Raw genomic sequence first — 17,618 nt, 5'->3', positions numbered from 1 at the left:
CAAGTTCATGTGTTTTGCGTTTTTATATTATATTGCTACGGGTTTTGTATTCTAAATAAGAATCACTGATATAAAACTTTTTATTTAATTCTGCATTCAGTGGATGCAGAATTAAGAAATAATATCGATCAATAAAATATATCTTTGTACTTAGAATAATAACGCATAGAATGATAGTTTCATATCAAACGAACTGTCACAAGTGAGGCAAAAATCAAATTCATGTAGGCTAGTTTTAGTAGTAGGTTAATTTTCGGTTTTAGTGAATATTTATATAAAAAAGTTGAAACGCGTTACTTCCTTGTGGAATGTGATGTTAGTATCTATTTTATGTTTGTCTGACGTATTTTTACACTCATTTACCGCACTTTCGTCATTTTTAGCTAAAATTCTTGATCTGTTCGCGGTGCAACTTGACCTTAAGCACTGACGGCCCGCCCGCTCGTGTAGGCCCTTTGGGAGCGCAATCAATTTGCCTCACTTAGCGTGTGCGGACTAGGTTTCTATGCGTTATTATTCTAAGTCTTTGTAATAAGTAATCAATTTTACCTACTTCAAACACTTTGTTGGCAGTATATCTTACAAGACCTCAAAACTCGAATCAATATGTTGGTTAAGACGAAATTTGCTCTAAGTGTCGCCCTAATTTCTTTATGAATTTATTTAAAATGTAGGAGACTTTCGCTGATGAAACACATACGAACAACCTAAGAAGAGCTTTTGAGTACAAAGCTCTAAAAGCATTATTAAATTTTGGGTTCAGTGGCATACCTTGCGAGACGTCAACGTCTAACTTAATTTGCACACTAATGTGTTCGATGTAGGCAAAAACGGTAAACTTGTTAAGAGATCCGCAAAGAAGTGGTGCGTAACATTGTGCATTAATTTGGAATTTACAGGTTTAAGTATATGACGGTGATTGCAGTAGTACAAAAGTTAGAGGATATTTGATGGTTGCAATTATTATCATGAATGGTGCTCAAATTCTATTTAAACATTATGATAGGCACGTTATTTGCCACATACAAACAGAGATATGAATTTCACTACAACTATTTTGATGGACGGAAATATGTTTTTCTCTGCGTAGGTACTTGAATGTCTTTGTAGCAGTTGTTTTTAGTTCCTGAGCTAAGCAATTGAGAATGTTGATTTAAATTTAATTCATTTCTGTTGGTAAATAATCGGAATAGCTACAAAGTGTAGGGTACCACAGGGGAGAGTTTTATTCCCCATTCTTTGTACGATGCTGTCCTTTTATAACGTGTAAAAAGTAGCTAAAACGTTTGATAGTACTATTTAATAAAGTGCGCCTTTTTATGCAAATACCATCAAAAAAATCTTTTTCTTTTTTTATAACATCAAGTGACGGGACGTACAAGTCTTGCGCCTGATGGTAAGCAACACGTCTGTCAATAACAGTTACAGTGCCACTCAGAGCTTTAAATTGCAAAGTTCTGAGGGGCACTACCACTGCGCCCGCCTGCACCCTGAGACATAAGCTGACAAGTCCCATGTGCCTGTAATTTCACCAGCACCCTTACAAACACAGTAATTCTGACATTACTGCTTGGTGGCAGAAATAGGAAAGGCGGCAGTACTTCCCTGGACGAACTCTTTCACATGGAACTCTATTGCTGCTATTAATACTAATACACCGAAGATAAAATTGTTATGCATTTGTTTGAACAACGTTTTACAATTAATAAACAAATTACTTTAAATATTTGAATTGTGAGTATTTGGATATACTGTGGTTTGACAGGAAACAAAACAAACAGGTAAAGAAGTAGAGAGCTAAAAGATACTTATGATTGAACCTCATGATCCGGTTGTACTGTCGAGTCAACTAATCCAAGCCAAATGGAACACACGCGTACTTATGCAAACACGACATCGGATTGCAACAGTTTACTGCTGTAGAACTTGACTGTGTAAACGCGCCTTTACGGGACTTGGATGTTTACTCATCAAAACGTTCAAATATGTAAATTGTAGTACCTCTGGTACACACAGTTTAGGGTTTCCAGGTGTTTGCTTAGTTCCAAGAATCTGTCACGAGAATGGGGCTGCTATCTGTATGTCTATCCGCATGTAGATAGCCTGTGTGTGATTACTTCATACGGTGTTACATTTATACGTTGAGGAGTATCATGTTAGATGTGAGGATGTTAGCGTATCAAGTTGAAAATTGACGGATATAGTTCGGTCGCACTAGAGGCGATATTAGAGAAAAATTAAAGACAAACCTGGGCAAACAAAATAGTGGGATGTATTTAACCCTTTATCGGTCGTACTAAATCTGTCCTGAGAAAGTTCCGAGATGATACTCCTAAACAAATAAATAATACCGTATGATATGACATGTTAATACTTATCAAGATAAAAAATTATGTTATAAAAGTAGAAACATTATTAACATTTAAAGCAGTCCGTCTGTTGCTTTGCCCTAAAGAAATGGGTTAGCGAAAGTGTTTGAAAATTATAAGAGTACGGTTGCTCTTCAAAGCTTTAACAAATTTTACTATTTTTTTAGACAATGTTTGTGTGTAATTAATGTAATTATTAATTATATTGTAATCTAAGTTTTTAGTTAAAAATGCAAGTGAAATCGGAAAAGAATTGTTCCAAAACTGGGCACACTTATTTACAATGGCTACTAGCGATACTGGGCAAGTAGTGTTGCTTTCTTTTATTATTTTATTGTTCATATTGTATATGAGTTTTTTTGGTCTGCTAACTGGCTGACGAACTAATGGATACGGACTGAAAATAGATTTGGGACCCTTTGCTTACTTAATTATACCAGTTGTTGTAAACAAGTTGCCCATACAGGTCAATTATATAAAGACTCGATCAACACTGACTGCTTATCTCTTCATTTTGAATAAAATGTTTTAATTTCAATATTATTATTTTTATTAAATATTATAATGATGTGTTTTTACTAATATGGTTCTTGAATCATACTACAGAAAGTTCGTTCTTTAGCTCAGTTAGCAGAGCAGCACCCACGTTCCACAGGCGCTGCTTCGAGTCCAGGCAGATTGAATCGTAATAATTTTTCTTTTTATTTGTAATTTGTTTGACATAGTTCCACATTAAAACAGGTGAACCAAAAACTATACCTTTTTTAAATCTAAATACATTTTATGCAATTTTCTGATCCCTTATAAAGACACAGAGATTAAATGTAACTGTGACAGATGACGATGTGAATGCAAAAATAGGCACAAAAGGATCAAACAAACAACTAAAGAAAAAGTTGAGTAAAAGAAAAAGGACAAAAAGGAAGGGTATGAAAAAAAAATATCCCACAATTTCCGGGCCAGCCAAATGTTGCTTTGGAAACAGGTTCGGATAGCCCGGGGAGGGTTGCAAAGGATTAGAATTAATGTCGTGAAAGGTGAAGATGGTGAATTAGTAACAGATTAGGTAAGTGTGAAAATGAGATGGAAAGGTTATTTTGAGGGATTGTATAATTGTGGTGAACCCGCGCCTCAGGTTCCGTCACAGGTGATTCAGGAACCGGACACTGGGAGTCAGGAAGAAGAGATTAGTATGGGTGAAATTGTAAAAGCTACAAAAAGTTTAAAATATGGAAAAGCATCAGGGTATTATAGGGTAAGTGGTGAAATGCTAAGGGCTGGTAAAGAGCTGGTGGCTTCCTGGTTGTGTATGTTTTTCAACAAATGTTGGACTAGTGGTGTGGTACCAACAGACTGGCGTAGAGCCGTCATTGTGCCACTTTATAAAGGAAAAGGACCACACCAGGAAGTCAAAAATTACCACACGGTATCAGTTTACTTAGCATTGTGGGCAAATTGTATGCAAAGATTCTGATAGAGTTGTGAAAGAGAAGAATGAGAAAATATGAGATGTACAAGCGGGATTAAGGAAGGGAATGGGATATACGGACCAAGTCTTCTCCTTAAGGTGCATTACGGAGAAGTTTCTGGCAAAGCACCAGAAAGTGTTTTGTGCATTTGTGGATCTGGAGAAGGCTTATGACCGAGTGGAGAGGGATATACTGTGGTGGTGTTAGTGTTGTCCGAATTCGGAGTCCCCACTCCGACACAGTGATTTCAGAATGCGTATCAAATGGCTTAATGAGGAATCCAGTGCGTGTGTCAGAGTTGATGGCACATTTTCTGATTGGTTTCGTATCTCTAGAGGTGTCAGACAGGGATGCGTAGCGTCACCTTGGCTCTTTAATTTGTTTATGGACAACTGCATGAAGAAACTGTGTGAGAATGATTATGAAGTGAAAATGGGCAAGTCCAGCCCATTAAATGTCTCGTATATGTTGACGACCAAGTGATCCTTGTGCCGTCTTCGGAAGGAGAGTTGCAAAAAATGCTGGATATTATGAATGAGTCGTTTAGAAAGAGCGGTATGTAAATTAATGCAGAGAAGACGAAAGAGATGGTTTTTAAAAGAAATGAGAACGTGACGGTATAAAAGTAGAATTAATGCAGTGGAGATGAGATCGTTGAGAATAAATTGTGGAATAAAATTGAGTGATAGAGTGAAGAATAGAATAATATGTGAAAGATGTGGCTTGAAAAAGGATGTAGTGACTAGAATAGAGAAATGAATGTTAAGGTAGTTTGGGCATGTAGAGTGGATGGATGCAAGAAAAATTACCAAACAGGTTTATGATGCGAATGTGGATGGAAGGGTTTTAAGAGGACGACCCAGAAAGAACATACATTGATCAGATCAGTGATGTCCTCAAAAAGGCTGGTATACGGAGTGACAATAATAAAAGAAGTTGTATGAAAAGAGTAGTTGATGTATATGAGTCTCGAGAAATGTGTCAGGATAGAGCAAAGTGGCGTTCCGTGGTCTCTGCCTACCCCTCCTGCGGGACTAGGGCGTGAGCTTATGTATGCATGTTATAAAGATACAACGGCTAACACATTAAAAGGTTATTACAGCTCAGTTAGCAGTACAGCTCCTTGTGAAAGAGCTCGTCCAAGGAAGTCTTGCCACATTACCTATTTCTACCGCCAAGCACTAATAGTCGCAAACGGAATACATTACTGTATTCCGTTTGTGAAGGGTAAGGGTGCTGGTGAAGTGACAGGCACATGGAACTTGTCAACTTATGTCTCAGAGTGACGGGCGCAGTGGCAGTGGCCCTCAGATCTTTTGGAGTTATAAACAGGCGTGTCGCTTATCACCAGCTTCACCACTTGTTGGTTCCGTCACTTGATATTATATAAAAAAATACAATAAAGAATATTTGATTCATTCATTTCATTCAGTACGTAGTGAGAAATTTAAATAATAATTTATTCCATTGACGTCACGAAGATTGATCTCTCAAACGATCCAAAGTTGACATTAGACTTTCTTTTTTTAGCGATTTCAAGTGACGGTATGTACGTTGCAATGCCACTCAAAGCTTTAAATGACAACGATCTAAGGATCACTGTTAATGCGCTACCCCCAGATCTTTATGATTTTAAATCACCTCAGCTTTGAGTTACACTGCAACTGTTATGGGCAGGCGTGTGTATGTGCGCTTACTACCAGGACTTGTTCGTCCCGTCACTTGGTGTTATAAAAAAAAGGTTAACGACTAGGTCTAGGACTATAATAAGTGAATAAATAAACTTCAGTTCCAGCAACAAGGAGCCCAAAGTACTCTTTCTGCGGTTATGCTACTATGTGCTCTATTATGTGTGCCCTACTATGTAGCCCTTGGATTACCCAGTCGACGTAATTTTCAAATATCGTTTGTATAGAAAAAAGAGTAATGGGATCAAACACTTGACGCATAGCTTTTTGTACAATTTCTTGTTTCGTACAAGACATATTCTTGTGTAATGTCATTGACACTCTGTGTGCACCTTTACGCTTCTACCATCACAGAATATTTTTTTTTATTCTGCTTTCGGTTGTTAGACATGATGTTTAAATATGTCTAAGCGTATTTTAGGTCGTAAAACCGCTAGCATCTTACCCAAAATTTAGAAGTCATACTAGAATTTCTTTTTTATGGAATAGTAATAACATTGGATTCTCAATCATAACCTTTCCAAATTTCAGTAAATACAACACTCTTAACATTCGGTCTGCAATTCGGTTGGATATCTGCAACGACCAAAGTTCTACAATCCAACGATTCTCCAACTGGTCCCTTGACGGATACCGAAATCTCCTGGGTTGCAAGCACCCTGTCTTTGTCAGCTGCTTTTGGAGGACCATTGTATTCTGTTGTTGCTGATAAGCTTGGGCGGAAGATTGCAGTCTTGGCGATTATTATACCTCAGACTGTAAGTTTATTTTCAACATTTTTCACCACATAACTTTGTCATTCATTCAATCAGTCAATTCTTTGTCATTCATCACCAAAACGTGTGAAGTTCCTAAAGCCACGTCGGGCCAGCGTGGCGGACCAAGGCTTAAACCTTCGCCTGAGACTGGACGTATAAATAGGTTGATGATGATGAACTTAGTCATTCCTACTAGATAGGGAAACTAAAAGATGCCCTAGTCTCTATAGGTTTTCACCACTACCAACACTACAGAAAAAATATAGTTGTTATTTAATAAATAAATAAAATTGTTTATTGAATAACGTATTGTACAAATGAATAAATAAAGACTAATTATGCGAATAAATGTGTTGTTTATTATTAAATAATATATGCTTGTTATTTATTAAAATATACATTATACTAATAACTAACGCATTCCAAACGTGTCCCATAGCATTTTGTGCACCTGACTTCCAATCAAATAACAAGCATCGTTTCCAACGAATACACAACTAACTTTTACAGTTTTAACAGGTTACCCAAGTGCTCCGAAGTTCACCAGAAGGTTCTTTAATTCCAGATTTGCTGGGTAATAAAGATCCTAGCGACTAACGTCGCGACCCTCATCGTCGGACGAGCATTCGCAGGGTTAGCTGCTGGTGGTTGCTTCAATGTTATCCCTATTTACATCAAAGAAATTAGTCAAGATGACAATATCGGTTTATTGGGATCTCTTTTCATTATGTTTCAGAATATAGGTTTGTCATTTTCTTACTATTATTATTTTACATTCTTGATAGCTTTCATTAAAATGTTATCCGTAGGAATTGAATACCTTTTCTCCCCTCTTGGACGTAAATCTATTTGGACATACCAACGTACTAGTCTGATTATTATAAATAAAAGTAATTTTGGTGTTCATATAATTCGTGCAAAATACTAAGGCAACATAAACAAGTAAGAGATTTCTCCACCTTTATACGCGAACCATGTATTATGGTTCGCGTATAAAGTACGTACGTGACTCCTGGTGCTCTGGTACTTCCGTCTACTACCTACGGTACGTCGCGTGTCAAGATGGAGCCGACTACCGCTGCCGTCTCTCTCTACACCACACGCATGTAAGCACACTCACCTTGCTGTGTATCACATCGTTGTATACGTCAAGCGCACGTCATTAATGCAACTAGTCGTCGGCCGTTATTTGCCATTTGCTTGGACCCTCGTATGCATGCTCGGATGCACGTACGCACTTCAATCTGTATACGAATCACAATCGCCGTTATATTACGTCATCAACTCAACGGCTTCAAGTTGTCGGCCGCCATTTTGCAGTTGCTTGACTCCCCCCTTAATAGAGCTAGTGTCGCTTGGTGCTCGCATTGTGGTAGATCTGATCGGATACACGTTGCACTTATCGCATTACCATAACCACAACTCTTCTGCAGGCTTCTGTCTGCCTGGTACTTCTATAGTGATAATCAATAGTATCTATTTACCACTCGGGAGAATGTCTGTTCAACACTCTCCAAAAGCTATGAGTGGATCAGCTCCGGACCTTACGACTGACCCTGGCAGTGGTGCGAGCCCCTTAATGTACGGAAACGATGGTGCTGAAAGTATTCCCAGTATTATACGAAGACCGAAGCGAAAATTTTGCGATGACGTGTCGGACTCGAGAGCTTTAATGAGTGAAATGAACAAGTTGTTTGCAAATTTTGAAAGTAAACAAAACGCCAAATTCCACTCCTTAAATACTACTATGAGTAACATGCTGCTCCAAAATACTTAAATCCAAAAATCCATCGAATTCTTCTCCAAAAAATCAGTAATTGCTTGAAAGTTTGGATAAATCTGAAAGAGAAAATGATGCTTTAAAAAAACGTATCTCTACACTCGAAAATACAGCGGACATTTTAGAAAGAAACTCACGTTCTGCTATGTTGGAGATAAGAAACATCGCCAATTCTGATTCGGAGAATAGGAACAATTTGACGGAGATTGTGCAGAGTATTGGCAGCGCAGTGAATCAACCAATTCAAAGTTGTAATATAAAAGATATTCACCGCCTAAATTCTAGAAGTACAGTCACGAATCCGGTCCTGGTTTAATTCATTTCTTCTTCTATCAAGGAAAGTTGAATTAAATCAGTAAAAACTTTTAATAAAACAAATAAGAATGCAAAATTGAACACCACCCAGCTACGAACATCTGGACCACAAAAACCAATTTTTGGTTCGGAATCGCTAACCCCGAGAGGCAGGCATCTTTTTTATCTGGCTCAGAACTTTGCAAAAAAAGAAAACTATGAGAGCTGTTGGACAGCATGTGGGAAAATTTACATAAAAAGGAGATATGACACTCCGGCAACACGCATAATTTCCGAAGAAGACTTTCTTAAACTTAAAACGTCTACATTGTGCCTGCTAAAAATTCATGTTTTTACCCAGTTTTTGTATCTTTACGTTATCACTTATACCCTACGAATTGAATTATGTACACACTCGACTATTTAACTACTACTACACACTTACACACAATTTTAAGAACGGCTTTATTAAATAATAACATTGTATATACTTTATGAACTCTATTTATCTATCTTTGTATATTTTGCACTATTTCAACAATCTATCACCTGAAACGAACACGAACCACTCAAATAATAATATATTCTGTTATTGTGTCCCTCCACATTATAACTTCTCATCTTTAAGAACTTAACATTCGATAACTTTACTTCTTTCAATGCTGATCTTGACTCCGTTTCGGTAGCTGAGTTTTCGATTTGCATGATGGAAGATTGCGCAAAATTGCGCCCAAAGACAAAATCTTTAAAATTACTCAATCAAAATATCAGAAGCATCAATTATAATATAGACGGATCCGCGGATGGAAGAACCGCCGCACTTCACCTTTGTTAGTTCTGATGTCTGCGACTCTGGCTATGCCGTCTGATCCGAAAATGAGGCGCTGCACGCGACCCAGCTTCCATGCAAGTGGAATTGTCCTCAGCCAACAAAACCATATCTCCAACGCTCAGATTTGTTGCATTGACCTTTCATTTTGTCCTTTGTTGCATTTCTGACAAATATTCTTTCTGCCATCTCTGCCAGAAATGCTGTCGTACCTTTTCAAGGCGCTCGTATCTTTTAAGATGACTCTCCTTGCTGTCTATCAATTTTGGTGTTGGGGGAGCAGTCAACGGTCTTCCAATGATGAAGTGATCTGTATGTACTCCTCGTTCAAGAATATAATCGTAGCCGGCGAAATGAACATTGATATTTCCAGGGACAGCGTCGATCATCGCTCGACCAACTACTTAAACTTATTAGCCAGGCATAGCATGTTACCAGCACATTTCCTCCCTACTCGTAAACGATCTTGGATCTGGATTATGTGATTTTGAAATCACTTAAGCCGGCTTTCTGCTATGTTGCAAATGCATCACTGACTGACCATGACTGCGTGTTACTTTTCCTGATCACATTCTGTAAACTTACATACCCTTCCAAAACATATAGGCAAATAAATTACTCTTCCCTCGAGTGTGACAGGGACAATATTGACTTTGCTCCCTTGTTTGAGATGGAAGATGTCAATCAGGCCACTGCAAATTCTGTTTTAAAAATTGTTCATTCAATTTATTACTGCGACTGCCCAATAATTGCAAATGTTGTTTATGTTAAATATCTTGGTATTTTGCGCAGATTGATGCACTCTCCTCGCGTCTCAGAAAACTGACAATTGTTTTTAAAAAGCTACGACAAGTCGCTGATTCTAATATCATTAAAACGGTTTATGTAGCCCTCTGCCAATCTTTGCTCGTTCATTGTACCACTGGATGGGGTGGAGCAGCTAAAACTAACATTCTCAAATTAGAACGTACTCAAAGAGCCGTTTTGAATGTGGGCTGGAAATTACCATTTCTGTATTCCACTGTTAACTTACACAAAAATTGCGAAGTGCTAACGGTTCGCCAAGTCTTTATCCTCCATACAGTTTTAAAAGCACACTCCCTTATGAAATTTGACCCAAATTCAGTGCTCTATAAACGCCGTAAACATTTTGTTGATTCAACCTTCGCAGCAAGTAGTAGCTTTGCACAGCGATTCTTTTGTTTTTTGTGTGGTTATTTATATATCGAGTTCTTAGGTTTTCGCGATTGTTACACATAGGAAATGAAACTATTTTTCCGGATTTAAATCGCGTATATTTGTTTTTTCAAACAAACCGACGTTTCGGGCCCTTTACAGGTCCCATGGTCACGGTTGACTGAGGTGTTACAGTCTTTAATCAGTTATGTCTAATATTGATACAAACCACCCTATTTTTTCACTATAGTTACAATAGTTACTAATTAATTACCTTATTTTTAATTTTACAAAGAAAACATTCCAATTTATGCTATATTAAGTTTTACAAATTATTTTATTGAATGAATTTTTATTAAGATCAATTTATTATTGACAAATAACTGTACCACCTCAGTCAACCGTGACCATGGGACCTGTAAAGGGCCCGAATCGTCGGTTTGTTTAAAAAAACAAATATACGCCGTTTAAATCCGGAAAAATAGCTTCATTTCCTATGGTTATTCATACATAAATAAAATTTATTACTTATATTTTATAAACTTTGCAGATATGACTATAAATATATTATTTCTAATTGGTTGATGAAACTAGACTATGTTGAAACTGAAAACCTTATTACCGTTCTTGCTTAATTTTTACAATCGTGAACTCACAAGCACACGCGCACACACGCACATATAAACACACACACTCTCTCTCAACTCACAAAGTCTCACTTAACACACACACACACATGCATGCACATACTCACCCACACAGAGAGAGAGTGGCTCACAGCACACAAAAATGTCACTTACTTTATTTTATTCGTTACTATTTACTGAATCGTTTTACACTCGACACTTATAGTTCAATATTAATTTAATATGAGTTGTCTGGTTGGTAGGAGCCTGGTCAGCTGTAATACAGGTCTAGTACCTAGTACGGCCTCCAGTCTCACACAAATAGCGGTTATATATTTAACATTGGGTCTATTTAATGTAAGATTTGTGTTTGTGTTTGAGAAAATAAATCATTATTATTATTATTATTATCATTACCTCGTAATTGACTCGAAAAAGGAAAATTTACTTAAGACTTATTTATTTAAGACTGTAGAATGTAGAAATAACAACGAAAAATTGCAAAATGAGTAAAGTCAATCTGTTACAAGTGCTTTTAAAGCTATTGCAATTCAGATAAAGTCAAGTTATTCCAGTCTCTTGCGTTTCTGTAAAGACTTAATCTGAGAAATTCCGACTTACAGATAGAACCCAAATCTATAACAAGTTTCCGATAGTACTTGAGATACTATAAACGTATTCTTCTGTTGTATCTAGTGGAAAAGATAAAAGCTAGCTTTTGCAGATAAAAAAATTATCGTCCAAGTATTAATGGACTTAAAAGAGCCAAAATATTTTTTTACAGGTATATTTCTTATTTACGCAATAGGCCCGTACTTGGATTACAGAACAGTGATATTGATAGCATTACCAGTACCTGTGGTAACCATGGCGGTAATGCTAAAGGCTCCAGAGACACCCGCATTCTTGGTCAAAGTCAAGAGATATGAGGTGAATGAGATACACGGATAACGATATAATAATAAATATATTCTGTACTAAAAAAATACTAGTATTGTCGGTCCCAGTACCAATTTTGTAATCAGTCCTACTTTGGTGCCTTTTATGTCACTATGGATTGCCACCATCTCCTAAAAATCTTTCTCTGACGTAGACTCATTTAAAATTAGTTCCATTTACTTATAAGCATTAAAACTATTTTTTTTTTTTCTATATTGCAGGAAGCTATTGCAACCATTGCTTTACTTCGACGTTTGGATATTAATGACAAACCCGTTCAAAATGAATTCCAGTGTTTAAGAAACGAAGATGTGTATTTCAAATCTATACCTAATGTGTCTTTGAAAACTATTTGTACGTACCTTACGTGGTAATAAGTATTGAATCGTCCATAAATAATTCTTTTTATCATTCTTTGCATAATTGTAACGCTGTGGAACAGTTAAATGTGACATGATAGTTACGCGTATCAAGCAGGTTAACGATCACAGAATGACTAAACCTAGTGCACAGAGAGATACTATTGCTTGGTAACTGTCTGTAATATTCAATTAAAAAAAAAATCAATTCAAAACAAAAAGATCGCCTGGTGGTTAATATTATTTTTTCATGTTTGGTATTTTTATTTATGCTAGAATGCAACATTGACTTGTTATAAAATAGTTGCAATATTTTTAGGGATGCACAAACCCTGGCGTCGCGGTGCCTTGCTTATGACCGTAATGCTCAATATCACAGCATTCAACGGGTGCACCTCTATTATTACCTATGCGTCTTCCATCATGGTATCTTCAGGAGTCACCTTGAATCCTGAGTTGCAAACTTTGAGCTTTCCCGTTATAATGGTTCTGGCAGCTTTCGTATCTATGGCTTGTATTGAACGTTTTGGGAGAAAGGTAAGTTTAATTTTCTTTTTAAATCAATTTTTGTAATGTTATGTCCTTATTTATTTAAATTTTCGCTGTTTTTTTCCTTTTACTTTTATTAACATGTACGATGAACTTGATTACCAAAAGTCTCAAAATTAGTTCCTTTTTGTTTTTGTCAGTTTCTTGTTTCTTTCAGACCTTGTCATCGATTGGATTAATCGGCGTAGCCATCTGCCTAATCTCCCTAGCAATCATCATTCATCTGCAGTGTCACGGCATATTTCCTCCTGGATGGCTGACAGTTGCGTGCATAATTTTGGCGTTGGCGTTCTACGCTGCTGGTATTTGTCCCGTGCCTTATATTATGATGTCTGAAATGTTTAATTTCCAAGTAAGTTTTTGTGTTCTTTTTTAATTCACATTCGAAAATTTAGCGTGATTGATACTTTGAATGTCAAAATGTCAGCAACCATTTTCTGCGCATAATATATTAGTGGCATCACATGTCCAGAATGCTCACATAATGTTGGGCACTGTAGTAATTTGACGGCAAAAGAGAGGGCAAACTAACATAGTTAATTTTAAAACTAGAGGTGTAATTACTACGACCAAATTTGACAAGGATAACAATGATGATGGTTCTGATTGAAACAATCTAAAGTCCTATGTTGACAAAAACAATTCGAAATAAATATTATTGTAGTCTGTATAACTGTCGATGGTACAATGCTATCGATTTATTCGTGAAGTACCCATTAATACTATCGTATTATGGCATGGATGGCAAATACATCACTAGAATCGGTTCTATTGAATATTCGGTTCTATTGATATAGTTACTTATATTAATAAAATCGATGGCTTAGTAATTTGACCTTCAAAACGAATTCTCAATATCATGAACTCATTATCTCGTACGGTTTTGTAATTGGTAATTTTAAATCATGTGAACATTAAATATTTTCTTTCCAGATCCGAGCAAAAATAATAGCCATGATAGTTAGCATCTCCTGGTGTGTCAGTTTCGTTCAACTCATCATCTTCGCCCCTATCACCAACGCCGTAGGCATCCATTACGTGTTTTACATCTTCAGTGTTTTAAATTTATTTAGTGTGGTGTTTATTATTATCTTTTTGCCTGAAACCAAGGGAAAGAGCGTTGAGGAAATCGAATTGGAGTTGAGCAAATGAAGGCATGGTTTCGCTCATAGAATAAGATTTGTAAATAAAGATGCCCGGAAAGGTTTAATACCTATCATAAGGGTCGCTTGTTGCATTCTTGTCTTTAATTTTTTGTTTATCTGTGTGTTTTATTCATCTGTACAGTAAAGAATATTGTATTCTCGGCAGCATATTAATGAATTTGGTGTTAGAATGCCTGTTATTTCGTTCCTTAATGCTTTTATTATTCTTAATATCTTTGAAGTCCATGTTGTTATAGTCAATGTATATATTTATGTATTTATTTATTTGCAAACAATGTAGGTACAAAGATTAATAATTACATACATACCCCTTTGGGGTGCAGCTATTAATTATTGTTAAAGATAAAAATAATAATAATAATTAGGAAGGAAATACATATATCATATTGTAATTAACATTAATAGACTATAGACTATTAAATACTCTTAAAATTACATATCAGAAACTGGACTATTTGGGCTTATTGCCCACACTGTAGTAACATCCATTTAACAAGAGAGACCTCAGTTTGGTTTTAAACGTGTTGTCACTTTACTTTCTTGAAGGCGTCTGGTATTTTATTATAAAATAATATACATCTATAGAGTGGGCTATCTCTAAACATTTCCAATTTTGGAGTTGGTAATACGAGCTTTGTGTCTCGGCGTGTGCTTTCTATGAACTTAAAAAGGTCCAAATGTTGTCTTAAAAACATGGCAGCTTCCAAGTTGTGTATAGACGGAAGAGTCAACATTTTTTCATTTATAAAATGTGGCCTGCGTATATCTCTTGGGCGTATATTGTTTATGATGCGTAGGAATTTCTTTTGGATGATAAAAAGATCATTTGCTTCGGTGCTATGGCCCCACATAATGAAGCCGTAGCGTAACCACATACATATGATAGTATGCGAAGAGTGCACATTCGCGTTTGGTGTTGGCTTTTAGAACGGTTAGCGCGTAAATAAACTTGGACAATTTAGATTTAGTCATTTCAATATGGTTTTTCCAATTTAAATGTGATTCCAATGTAATATTCCCAATAGTGTAAAATGTGTTGTTTCTTCTATATTCAGACTATTTGCAATTTTATTCAAATCTAATGATAGCTTTTGATGTGCTCGAAATTGAATTATTTTGGTATTTTTTGAAATTTATTTCTAGATTGTGTTTCACGACCCAGTGTTTCATAATATCAAAAGAATCGTTAATTTTGGTAATACTATTATGATCATTGTTTTCACATTCAAATAATAAAGATACGTTGTCGGCAAACATTACACAAAATGTGTTTGAAACTTAAGAAGGGAGCAGAGGAAAAATTCCTAATCTTCGATTTGATTTTAGAGGGGTATATCCACTTTAAAGTTAAAAATAAAATATTGTATGAGTAACTACACGATATATTCAAGCATAGACACTAATCAGAAACATAAAACAATAAAGTTTCCTCGATAGGTAAAAATCACGAAATGACCTCTAATTTTCACATTTTTTCGATTCATTCTCGAAATGCTACAGGTTATTAGGACAAAAATTAGATAATTAATTATATTTATGCATGATCAAGAACTGTCACTACGGATTTTTTTAATCCCTTTAGTTTTAGAGTTATTCCGCTAAAACGAATTTGGCACTTTTAATGCGCAAAATTCAACATCTCCTGTCGCATGTCACGCGAACTTCAGGCATATATTTGTATCACAAATTTGGGCGGAGCCAACTTCAAAACTTTTTTGGCATGAGAGCTCTTAAGGTAGATTATTGATGTGATTGATGTTTAGTGGTAATTAATAGAAAAAGATTTTATTATTTAAAGTAGGACGCTATATTTATAAAATATACCATTGGACAGATTGTCTAAAGATATATTACATATATATTATAGTACGCGCCGCTTGTGTCGGACGATGCCGAAATAAAAATTTCCAGGAATAAGCATAGGCTTCACTTACCGATTGTTCCACAGTTCCATTTGAAAAACCTTTAACGTCTTAACTTTATATTCTCACACACACATACTTTCACTCGTTAGTGAAAGTATTTCTCGAAATAGACAAATCGACTGCGGATCAACCGCGCGTTAGCGTGACTCTGAAAGAAGTAAAGTCCGTATTTTGGCGGACAGGAGACGCAGCAATACCGCTGTAATTTAGATATTGTTCATTACATCAAAGGGAGGATCAACATCCGTAAACGTCGTAATTCTGTTAGTAGCAGCGGTTGTTCATCGAGTAGTTCATCAACTTGTTCATCAAGCAGTGATTCATCATTCATCGAAGGTTAGTTATAATAATTAACTTATTGATTGTTTTTATTATTAATTTCACTGTTGTATAAAATACCGTATAATACCTAAACAAATTATTATATTTTTAGACTATGAATGTGAATAAATCATGAAACAAAAAAAAAGTCACTGGGTTTTTTTGTGTTACTGCGTTTTTCCTTCGCTACTACCAATTTTAAAATAAACATCTTAATTTGAACAACGTGTTTTTTGTAGAAAATTATATCATCTACAAAGTGACATATTCATTTATTTCTTTACATTGATAAAATGTGAAATGTGTTTTTTTTTTTTTTAATTCCTGTCTTGAAACAATACAATGAAAGGTATTTTTAATACATCAGAAAAGTTAATTTATATGTATTTCTAAGATCTGATGCCAATGACATAAGAATTTAGATTTTATTACTTTTTTATAGTTTAAAATCGATGTACTGTAAAATCGATGTTTTGGAGATAACATATTGTTCTGGCAATTGTGCGATATATATTTTCACTTATTATTTGAACCTTGAAGTAACAAGGGAAAAGATAAAGTAGAGGGTACAGTTTGAGACTTTCTTTGTTAGATCCAACGTATTAGCATAATCATACCCAAAGGGAACGCTGTCTTCAATTTAGACTACTTTTCACAAGTTTCATCCATATACTGTAGCCCTAGTATTCAAGCATTTAATTACTAATAGGCCTTAGGTTTCAAATTTCTGGATTAAGTGTGGACAAATGAAAATTGCAGCACTTGTTCAAAAACTTTTAAAACTGTACGTAATTTGTACAGAAGACAAGCAGAGGTTTTCCTTATTAGACCAGTCTGGTCACGTAGTTCTCAACTATAATAGTTGACTAAACAAAAGGACACAAACCCATCGGCTATTTGACCGAATAGTCCGATCAACAAGCTAACCATATGCAGCGGCTTCAAAAACAATAATTAGCTATTGTTTTCCTTTAGATTGATCTAAATCTGACTATATGCTTATCACAGACTTACCTAAATCACAGTGATTAGTTTGAAAATGGAGAATTTTTGTAAGTACCAAATATCACAAATCCACGGACACAATCTAAAACAGGAGAAAATAGTAACAAATAAAATTTTCATCATCATTTTGGTATTAATAGCAGGAAATAACTTTATTAGCACACAAAGTTTGAAAGTTAGCTTTCAGCGTTATAAAATATACACCACCTTCGAGAGTATAATACACAAGTCTGGTTTGAAAAGCATTGTAATTGTAAATGTCGGAAGTCTTACCCAAATTCTTTGATAAAGTAGACTACTCTGAAACTTCTACTGGCTTTAAGGTGAGTTTATAAATGTTGTTTATAAGAGTTATGTGATTTAAA

At 35.6% G+C, this 17,618-nt stretch overlaps 1 protein-coding gene across 2 annotated transcripts; it reads left to right on the top strand.

The window, feature by feature from the left end:
* The first annotated feature begins 2,433 nt into the window (after positions 1-2,433).
* Positions 2,434-16,034, top strand: LOC113229037 (facilitated trehalose transporter Tret1-like). 2 transcript variants are annotated; one of them, XM_026462512.1, is made up of 9 exons: positions 2,434-2,672; positions 6,058-6,284; positions 6,850-7,027; positions 11,774-11,919; positions 12,150-12,282; positions 12,607-12,824; positions 12,994-13,188; positions 13,770-13,796; positions 16,017-16,034. In XM_026462512.1, exons 1-9 carry the CDS (start codon positions 2,600-2,602, stop codon positions 16,017-16,019), a joined length of 1,200 nt encoding a protein of 399 aa, XP_026318297.1. In that variant the 5' UTR covers positions 2,434-2,599; the 3' UTR covers positions 16,020-16,034. The 2 variants fall into 2 exon arrangements, with proteins under 2 accessions (XP_026318297.1, XP_026318296.1); XM_026462511.1 differs by lacking the exon at positions 16,017-16,034 and having other exon boundaries at positions 13,770-14,473.
* Positions 16,035-17,618: the final 1,584 nt, after the last annotated feature.

Source organism: Hyposmocoma kahamanoa, unplaced genomic scaffold, assembly GCF_003589595.1.
Source record: "Hyposmocoma kahamanoa isolate Upper Pololo Valley unplaced genomic scaffold, ASM358959v1 270, whole genome shotgun sequence".
Taxonomy (NCBI): Eukaryota; Metazoa; Arthropoda; class Insecta; order Lepidoptera; family Cosmopterigidae; genus Hyposmocoma; species Hyposmocoma kahamanoa.
The sequence above is the reverse complement of the archived record's forward strand: the minus strand, read 5'-3'. Positions and strand labels throughout refer to the sequence as shown.